The sequence below is a fragment of the Acomys minous genome (genome assembly GCF_964271855.1).
Source record: "Acomys minous genome assembly, chromosome: 19".
Classification (NCBI taxonomy): Eukaryota; Metazoa; Chordata; class Mammalia; order Rodentia; family Muridae; genus Acomys; species Acomys minous.
Window position 1 is genome coordinate 60,070,808 of NC_140499.1, and position 9,476 is coordinate 60,080,283.

Below are 9,476 nucleotides of genomic sequence, written 5' to 3' on the forward strand. Positions count from 1 at the left end.
GTTGGGCAGTTGACATTGTGATCACTTCACACAAAGGGTGTCATGACCTGCCCTCACTCCCCCTCCCACAGATCAGGGATTAGCCATGGCAGTTGAACTGATGTAAGGCTGAAGACAGCTTTAGAGAACCCGGCACATAACTGGAGAAGCCACGATAGATGACCATGTGCACCTTGATAGTGTTTGTACTTAAGAGCGATGGGAGAGATGTGCCTGGAGCCGCTCAGCAGCAGTGCAGAAGATGGAGCTCTGGTAGGCAGAGGGGCTGGAGGTGAGGGAGGTTGCCTGCGTGCTGCCATGGGCTCTCCAGCACTCTTAGCAGAGGCAGCCTCACTGTGGATGTCCTCTCTGTGCCCACGATTTCTACTTGCTGACTTGCCATGTCTGCTGTTTGGCCTTTGCTGGGCAAGTATGGATACAGTTCTCTCTCCAGAGTGCCTTTGTCTTTTAAAGCTGAGCCCTGGCCTCTTGCAGACCAGACCAACACATGGAGATATAAGCAGCAGGAAGTGCTGGGTCTTAGTTCCAAGCCTACTCCTTCCGTCAGTGATGCTGACTGACCCCCATCATCCTAAGCTGTGTGCATGCTGCTGGGACCCTAGTGGAGCCATGGGATGAGCCAGGCCACCATTCTGTCATGTCTAGCCAAGGGGTATGAACAGACTAGAGCCCAGATGTTCCAAATGGTTCCGGAGTGATTTTCAAAGAACAGCACAGCAATAGACTATGTGTTACTGGGCCAAGGAGATAGGGGAGGCCTAGGTAGCTGTGGCCTCCTCCTCCCTGACCTTGGCTTTCACAGGGTCCCTTGGCAGCATCAGTTCCTGAATCATGATGTGTGTTGGACACTGCGGGTCAAAGCAGTTTTTCTGAAAGAGAAGAAAAGGAAAGTTAACAGGAATGAAGGTTTGTCTCCAGGAGAAAACAGTGCCCCGGACAGAGTGTTAGAACTGGTGAGCAGAGGAAGGCAGCCACACCATTTGCTAACTGCAGAAAACGTGGGGTGCTGCATTGAAACAAGATTCAAGGCAATGAGACCTTCTGGAAGGGGGCTACAGACTTACCGCAAGGGACAGCCCCAGCAGCCCCATGGGGGCCTTGGATGAAGTCCTGGCCTTGGAGACCTGAACCTGGTATTGCACGGCAGTGAGGAAGCCTTCCAGTCCCACTTCTGTGATTCGGTTTCCTGAGAGGAGGCACAGACAATGGCATCTGACGTCACACCTGGCAGCCCAGCTCCCCCTATTTCCACTTTAACTAGCTCTCTACTCCTATCCTTTCTACTTCACAGCTTCACCTCTTCCCCACCTAGCTACTGCCCTGGATCCCCGCCCAGCCCCACGGGGCTGACAAAGTGATTCTCAACTACTGGAGAATCAAGTACACCCCATGGGGTTGGGGTGGCACCCCTTAGCAGGACGGAGCCCAGGCAGTCCCATAGTAAGGATAGGCAAGGCTAGCAAACATACGGAGGAGGTTGAGGTGCAAAAGGACCCTGTTGCCAGGCATGAAAACCTTCCCATCTCGGTGTTCCACGGGCTCCAGGAGAGGGTTAACCATCTCTGTAGCTTCAACAAGCAGCTGCTAAAGCAGAATACTAATTGCAGCAGAGGAGAGGGGAGCTGGTCAACAGGCTCATTCATTCATTCATTCAACATACAGGCTTTGACTGCTGGTTATAATTCAGGCTCTGTCCTAGGTTCTGGAGAAACAAAGATAAATAAGCCCATACCCTCAAAAAGTTCCTTGGTGTGGGGGAGCCATAGGATTAACAGGAATGTGGTGTGGAGGGGCCCCTGAGAGTAGAGGACTATGGGAGTGTAGACTTTAAAAGAGGCAGCCTAGGAGTGAAAGTTGAAAGCATACAGGCACTCTAAGATGAAGAGGGTGGGTTCCTCAAGCAAGGAACATGGTAGGTACAAAGGCTCTGAGTCCACATGGGACCAGGGTTTTAGAAGAGCCAAAACTGATGCTCCCAGTGAGGAGGAGGAGTCTGCCCAAGACAAAGGTAGACACTGTGGCCGTGTGAATTAAAGAGCCAGCCTCCTTCTGTCTGACTTGCTTTCCTGCCAGAACTTGTCTTGGGTGCCAGGAAAGACTCCTAGAAAGGCAGGGCTTTCCTTTCCAGGGTTGTGGAGTCTCCTCATGGGAAGAACCGAGACCATAGAGATGAAGGGTGGGGGACTAGGAGCCAGGAAGGCTTCCTAAGGAAAGGAGCTGAAAGGGTCTGAAAGAGGAGTCCTGTGTGGAGCAGTGTGGTGACTGGAAGTACCTTAGGGAGCACCTAAGTGGCAAAAGCAACCCATGCCTGTATGGGTGGCTGGTGGTAAGCTTGAAGGCTTTTGAGAACATAGCTTCAGTTGGGCAGCAGGTCCAAAGTGGGGCTTCTAGACAGGGAGATAAAGGGGCCTGCCAAATAAGAGTGGGAGCAGAGAGTTCCGAGTGTCACCTCCGCAGGTGCAGGTCAGATAGGACTCCCGTGTGGGCTGTGGTGGAGGGTTATAGAGACAGCTGCCTAAGCAGTGAGAGCTGGGCGGCCATTCCTGGGGGCCACTTACCTCTGAGTCCAGGAGGATGCTGCGCTTCTCCTTGCTCCCCATCTTCGTCCCTTTTCCCTTGCTCATCTTCTGCTCAGGGATGGTTACCTCTGGGACCAGAAGAGGAGCCAGAATGCACAGAGCAGAGCCCCTGACACCACCCAAACTCCCCAGAGAAAGGGGCTTGGTAAGGCAGAGATCCCCCAAACTCTGAGATTCTGGGGGACATAGGAACATCCCCTATCAAGCTGATAGGCTCCTTTTCTGAGGACAGCCATGAAGGCCTCATCCTACAAGACAGGATGAAGCTAGTGGGCCGCCATGTGTCAGTGAGAAATAAGGCCCAGGGAGAGACATGGAAGAACAGCTCCAGGCAGACACAGCCAGGCCCGAACAGGCCCGTGCACCCTGCTGCCCAAGGCTCTTCTTCCATGTGGGGAAGATTCCTGCAGAGGGTGTCTCACACTTACTCCCCTTGCCCGCCTTTGTGGCATCTTCTTTCTTAGGGGTCCCTTGTGTGGGTGACTGCCCAGATCCCGACTTTTCTTCCTTCTTCACAATTTCCTGTGAGGGATGTGAGAAGACATAATGGATACCCTACCTCCCAGAGGAAGGATATATGAAGGTTTGGCCGGAGAGATGCCTTTGAAGGCCAAATCCATCTGTCCTTCTTCCTGCTGCCCTCCCCACTTAGGGCCCAAGATTCCCTCTCACCAGCACACCTACCCCCGGCTTCTCCTTTTTCTTGCCCAGACCCTTAGGGGCTTTCAATGACTGCATCTTTTCTGGCTTGTCCGACAAAGCAGCACTGGTGGCCCCCACCGTCTGAGACTTTTCACGGTCCATTTTGGAGTCCCCGTGTCGGGAGGAGGAAGGCTGTGCTCACAAATGGGAGGGTGTGAGGGAAGTAACTAGAGCCTTTCCCTTCCCTGCCCGTCTGTTGGTCTGGGACAGAGCTGCTTTTGGCAAGAAAAGAGCTCAGAAACAAACAAGATGGAGGCTCTGGCTCCTCATAGAAGAGGGAAATAGCCCAAGGTGGATTTGTTTGTTTGCTTATTGCAGTGCTGTGGACCAAACCCCAGGCCTTGTGCATGTTAGGCACATACTCTACTATTCTATACCTCCAGACCTTGGTTCTATTGAGCCAGGGTCTCACTTGGTAGCTCAGGCTGCCCTTGAACTTGTCTTTCATCTGCCTCCTAACTGGCAAGGTTCACATCATGCCTAGCCTTTGTTGAACTAAGTGCTGGGCAGTATTCCAAATGCACTATAGTAACTCCTTTGATTGCCTCAATTCTGTGAAGAAAACAGTTGCCCTGCTTAGCTGAGGAAAGTGAGGCACGGGGGGTTGAGCACCGAGTTCAAGATCAGAAACTGGTAATGTGGAAGGGAGAGTTTCATGCAAGGTGGTCACAGCAATATCTCTTAACCACACTAATTGTTAGAATAGCTGTGCAGTTAGAGCTCCAAGCTGGACATGGCAGACCCTGGCTAAGAGGGTGGGAGCAATTTAAAGAGCCCTGGGCAGCTGGCAGCAAAGCAGCCGACCTGGAGAACAAACACAGCTGGCCTGGAACCAGGCAGCTTCTCACCGATCTAGACCGCTCCTGCGATCCTTTCTCCAGCAACAGGCGCCTCCGTTCCACCACTTCCCTGTGGGTCAGCTCAAAGGGGCGCAGGACCTGAGGCAAGGCCAGCTCCCTGCGTCAGACACCTGCCTCAGGTCCCCTGCCCCACCCAGCGTGCAAACCCACCTCGGCCAGCTTCAGGGCGCCCTTGTCTTGAATTTGGTTGTGCGCCAGGGACAGCCAGAGCAGAGAGCGGTTCAGCCTCAGCCCCTGGAGAACAGAATGGCCTGTAAGCCAAGGGCAAGTGGGCACCCACACACAGGATGTGTCCCAGTGCACGCACATCCGCGATGTAACCCGCGCCCTTATCCCCGATGTGGTTGAATGCCAGGTTCAGTGAAACGAGGGTCCGGTTGCTGTTGTGCACTGTGGACAGTGCCTGGCCCAGGAGCTCCGCCCCGCGATCGTCGATGTTGTTGTTCCTCAGGGATAAGTGAGCAATCCTAGGGCAGGAAGAGGGAGAGCCAGTGTTCCCCGGGCTTGGTGCTTCTTGGGGACATGAGCAGTTCCATCTAGTTCACAGGTGGAGGGGCTGGAATTAGAAGTGCCGAGGGACAAAGGTAAGGACTAAAGGTGACTTGGAATGGGGGACAGGCCCAGGGAAGGTGAAGTCAAGAGGGCTCACGTGCTGTCCAGTCCCATGAGCTTGTAGTAAGACTGCTGCGGCAGTGGGTTCCCCTCCAGAGTCACCCTCCTGAGAGGGAGAAGACGCTGAGCCCACCAAGGGTTGGAAGCAGGAGGGGAGCAGACTGAACATGTGCGTCTTTGGGAGCATCTGGAAAGCAGAGCCTAAGAATATCTATCCCCCAATATGGGAACTATATGGCCATGTGAGGGGCCGGTGTCCTGAGCCGACCTGTGGTACGCTGGTCTCTAAGATGGCCTTCACTGAGTGCTACTTCTGGGTACCCAGGCCCTGTGCCATGTACTCTTGTCTTCTGCAGTGGCTAGAACTAGTGACATTTCCTACAAGGCTAGCTCAGCCCCACCCACTGCCGCCTCCCAGGGCTTCATGCACACAGACTCAGGCCAGCGCTCCTTCATGCACGGCCATTCCCCCAAGTCCACGGTGCTACACTGCTGCAGAGCCGCCTCTGTTCCCAGGCCCTGCTCTCCCCGCTGGCTCTACTGGGCCCTAATCTCTATGGAGGGGTTGGGGCTGATGGAGAAAAGAAAGGGTGAGACTTGAAAGGCCTCTGTGGAAGCCATGTGGCCTAAAACAGTGACTCCTCAGGTGGGAACCCCACCACCTACATGGGCCGAGCCCCGTTTCCATACAGGTGCCAGGCTAGGCCTCCAGATGGGACTTGCTAACTCTAGGCAACTGCCTCACCGCCCTAGCCAGGCCACTTAGGCACTGGAGCCTCACCACAACTGACCTGAGTGTAGATGAACAGAGAGGCAAAAGGGCGATGAAAGTGGTCAGCGTCATATCCGTCAGCCCCACCTTCCACAAGCTGGGATTAGAAACAAATAGCTGGACACATCCCACGGGAAGCCCCATCCCCACAGTCTCCCAGGCACAGCCAGAGGCTGACCTCCCACAATGCCTCTCACTTGATGGCCTGCAGCTGGCTAAGGGACGGCAGACATTTGGAGAAGATACCCAGAATCCGATCTTCAACTTTCCAACCTGAGGAGAAAAAAGGCCAAAGGCATCTCAGACCTAGAAGACACCTGATGTGGCCTGCTGTGTGCCAGTAGTGGGGGGGGGGGGGTGAGGGGGGCATATGGAGGAGGCAGCAAGAGGTAGAGAGGGCAGTACTCTCCTCGGATGTAGATCTCTTTCACTGCCTTGCTGTCCTCCTGCTCCAGCTCCACCTGAATGGTGGGCCGAAAGAACACATATTTGCTCTCCAGGCTGTTTTGGCTGCAGGATGCCGACAGCCTCTGGTCATCTAGAAGGTGGGGGGCGGGGGTGAGAGGGGTGGTGAATGTGAGGGTGCCTGAGGCTGCAGCGCCCTGCTCCCAACAGCCACCCCAGTGAGTGGGTTGGGTGGACTGTGGCTCACCTTGGGTAGGTTTTTCTGAGACGGAGGCAGAATGGATAAAGTTCTGTTGGAGTCGTGGCCGGACGACAACTTTGGGGAAGTCTGTGTAGCCTGACCGTGTGCAGAGCTCAGCGAAGTCTACCTCCAGGACCCCAGAGCACTGATACTCCTCTGCAGGGTAGCAGAGGGGTGAGCCTCCGTGCTCACAGCAGCCCCAAGCAGAAGCTGCTTTGCTAAAAGCAATGCTGAAAACACTGGGGAAAAGGCAAGAGCTCACGGAAAGGAGGGTTGCTGGCCTGTTTCACGCTTTTTTATATAGTACTTGCTAGGCAGTGTCCCAGTGTTTGGAAAGGTTTTTTTAAATAATCGTTGCCTCAGTAAGTTGTTAGTTCAGCCCACCACCTACCATCCTGAGGTTCTGCAGACCTGGTGCCTGGCACCGGCACCGGCACCACCCCACCCACTCCCAAGAGACCCCCTTGCTCTCTCCACAGTAACCCAGGAAGGGCTCTGGAAATGAGGAACTCTTGCCAACCGCCAGAAAATCGATGACAGCACCCAGGTGTCAGTCAGTTGTGCCTGACCTGCACAGCCTGGCCCCACGTTACCCTGCGCCACATGACACAGAAAGCCCTCAGAACTCTTTGAGGAGAAGGTAAAGAGCCACTTTGCTCCGGTGCCCAGCTGTCAGTGTAAACTCAGACACTTGGGAAATGCTCCACCAGTTAGCCCAATTTACCATTTAGAAGGACACATGTGGAGGGTGGGCAGCCCCATACAGCCCTACACATGTGCAGGCCGGCTGTACTCTATTGGCTGTGCCCCTCACCCTCCTTGGCATCACTAGCCTCTCAAGAGCTGAGCCCCTCAAACTTTAACATCCGTGGCAATCACCTGAACAGTCTGTTAGACACCCGCTATGCCCGGCCCTCGCAGCTTTATTCCATACTAGTGTCTCAAAGGAACTTACTCCTGTCCTCCTCACAGCAGTGCAAACAGCCCAACTCACAGTTTGAAAAACTGGCCATCTGATGGGAGTTTGCTCTAAATCTACATGCCTATCTCTGTCCCATGTGAGACCCGCATCTGCCCCTGCCAGGACCTACAATGGTAACCGATAAAAGTCTCTGGAACCTCCATGTTACCCTTCTCCGGGTGCCTGTATAGCTGTCCCTTGAGTTCTCACCCCTGCATTTGCCAAAGCTGCTCAGGCCATCCTTGCCTGAGCCTTTTGCTTTGCACCTTTTCAGGCAGCATCCTGACCCATCCTAGGCAGTCAGATCATCCCAGCACCCTACAAGTTGCCAAAGCATTCCCCTCGGCCACTCTTTATTCCTGCTGAGCCTACTCCTGAAGGCCCACCCTGCAGGCCCCTCCTTCCTCATGAGTGCCAGCCATCTCTTCCCCAGCTAGCACTCTCTCCTCCTCCCCCTCTCACGCCCCCACCCCACCCCTCGCCAACTCATCACTTCCACCCTGCAGGAGCCAGCACATCCTCTTACACACCTTCACCGTCTGTGCCAGCTACCACTGTCCCTGCACAACTCATCTGGCTGCTGACCTTGTTTCCTCTCCTCTCCAGGCAAAGCCAGTGTTTCTTTTTTCCTCTGAGTCACGGTCTTGCTTTGTATGCAGCCCAAGTTTTATAACTCAGGTGGCTCCTGCCTCAGCATTCCAAGTGCTGGGATTTCAAGTGTGCGCCCTTTATGTGCCCAGTGAACTCAGCCCTATCTTGTCTTCCCTGTGGAAGATGCCTCCCCCCCCCCCCCGCCCAGTTCTTTCCTGGGTTGTTTTATCTCTATTCCAGGGAAAACAGGTCTCTGGCCCTCTTTGATAACAAAAGCATCAAATTATATCAAGACCCTGTCTGTCATATTCCCTTTTGTGCTTAATTGGTTCTGAGTTCTGCCACTTGCAACAGGAAAAGCCCATGGCTCTGTTTATTCCAACTTTAACGGTTTTCTTGAAATATGCCAAAGCAGAATTGTGACCGTGGCCACAGGGCAGATACTCAAAACATAACTTGGTTACATGGATATCTATAGAGCCCACAGAGCCAGGCGTCGGGGTACGTGCCTTTAATCGCAGCACTCGGAAGGCAGAGGCAGCAGGATCACAGTGAGTTCAAGGCCAGCCTCGTCTACAAAGGGAGTCCAGGACAGCCAAGGCCACACAGAGAAACCCTGTCTTGAAAAAAAAAATAAAAACAAAAAACCCAACCCTCTCACAGCACTGTAGGATCTTCCCACCTCTACTCCCACCTTCTCTGTCAAATCTTGTCACATCTTACTGTGCATCCCAGCATCCCCCGACAATGTGTACTCTTTAAAGGCTATAACCCCTGAGGAGACAGGATGTGACAACCCACCTTTGATCTCAGCGGAGATAGGTAGAACTCTTGAGTTCTGGACCAGCCTAGTCTATATAGCAAGTTGCAGACCAGATTTAATTAACAATGACAACGATAATAATAAACCACCCAAACTCTGGGGCTCAGTCAACCCCAGCCCTGCCAGCGTACCAGGATTTTTTGGCTCCTCCTCACCCAAGGGTGGCAAGGCAGTTGCTGGCTTCTCTTTAGCAGCCCGATCCCCCTTCTTGGTTACCGTGCTGGATGACTTCTGGGTCCCAGGACGCGGTGTCCTGGGTGAGGTCCCTGTAACACTTGGTTCATTTGACATACTGGTGGTTCTGGACCCCCTCGTGTGAGAGGCAAGATGAGGCAGAACTCTGTGGGCCTCACCCTAAGGATCTCCACACACAGACCCAACTGACCAAGCGACTGCACGACTGCCCTCTCCAGGGCAACTGAGCCTGGTTGGGTGGGGCTGTGGCCAGAGCAACGGAAAAGCAGGAGTGCACGTGGTGGGCCTCAGACGCCGGAGCCAGTGGGCGTGGCTTAGCGCAGGGGCTACGGACAGAGATGGGCTCGGGCAGCCTAGAATCAGCGTGGGGCCGTGACCGATGAGTGGATTCTTGGGCAGAGGGAGCAGGCCCCTAACAGTCCGTACTCACAGAGAGGAGGAGAGAGGGGCCAGGGAGGGCGACAACGACAAGCCCGGTGGTAGTCGTTGGAGGTTCACTCTCTGGAGAGCGTTCCCAGTTAGTAAAGGCCCCAGCAAGCTGCTCCCGGCTAATGCCGAGTTCTTTACCAGCGCTATTCAGCTTCCTGGAGGCTCAGACTGCTGATTTGATCCAGAAGGTCCCATCCTTCCCCTTTTGCTATCCCGGGGCCCCTTTGAGTTGTTTCGCTTCTTGTAGTCCAGCACCTCATCCGGTGCCACCACATGGACCCCAGCCCTAAAAACGTTGATGCTGCT

At 54.2% G+C, this 9,476-nt stretch overlaps 1 protein-coding gene across 5 annotated transcripts; it reads right to left on the reverse strand.

Annotated features, from left to right (window-relative positions):
- Window positions 1–2: 2 nt before the first annotated feature.
- Window positions 3–9,416, reverse strand: LRRC71 (leucine rich repeat containing 71). 5 transcript variants are annotated; one of them, XM_084768414.1, is made up of 16 exons: window positions 8,678–9,416; window positions 6,178–6,327; window positions 5,934–6,063; window positions 5,723–5,797; window positions 5,545–5,622; window positions 4,791–4,859; window positions 4,449–4,608; window positions 4,292–4,375; window positions 4,130–4,219; window positions 3,264–3,413; window positions 3,008–3,101; window positions 2,559–2,647; window positions 1,661–1,702; window positions 1,470–1,581; window positions 1,065–1,186; window positions 3–869 (listed from the first exon to the last, which is right to left on the reverse strand). In XM_084768414.1, exons 1-16 carry the CDS (start codon window positions 8,835–8,837, stop codon window positions 759–761), a joined length of 1,716 nt encoding a protein of 571 aa, XP_084624540.1. In that variant the 5' UTR covers window positions 8,838–9,416; the 3' UTR covers window positions 3–758. The 5 variants fall into 5 exon arrangements, with proteins under 5 accessions (XP_084624540.1, XP_084624539.1, XP_084624543.1 ...); XM_084768413.1 differs by having other exon boundaries at window positions 1,470–1,584; XM_084768417.1 differs by lacking the exon at window positions 5,934–6,063 and having other exon boundaries at window positions 1,470–1,584; window positions 5,723–5,798.
- Between the last annotated feature and the right edge of the window lie 60 nt (window positions 9,417–9,476).

What these genes read in the sequence shown, in the direction of transcription:
- LRRC71 (XM_084768413.1), bottom strand. Translation starts at nt 8,837, where the DNA reads ATGTCAAATGAACCAAGTGTTACAGGGACCTCACCCAGGACACCGCGT. An exon ending in GGAGGAGCCAAAAAATCCTG is followed by an intron (nt 6,328 to 8,677) that starts GTACGCTGGCAG and finishes GCTACCCTGCAG; the next exon opens with AGGAGTATCAGTGCTCTGGG. An exon ending in GCATCCTCCTGGACTCAGAG is followed by an intron (nt 1,703 to 2,558) that starts GTAAGTGGCCCC and finishes TTGTTTCTCCAG; the next exon opens with AACCTAGGACAGAGCCTGAA.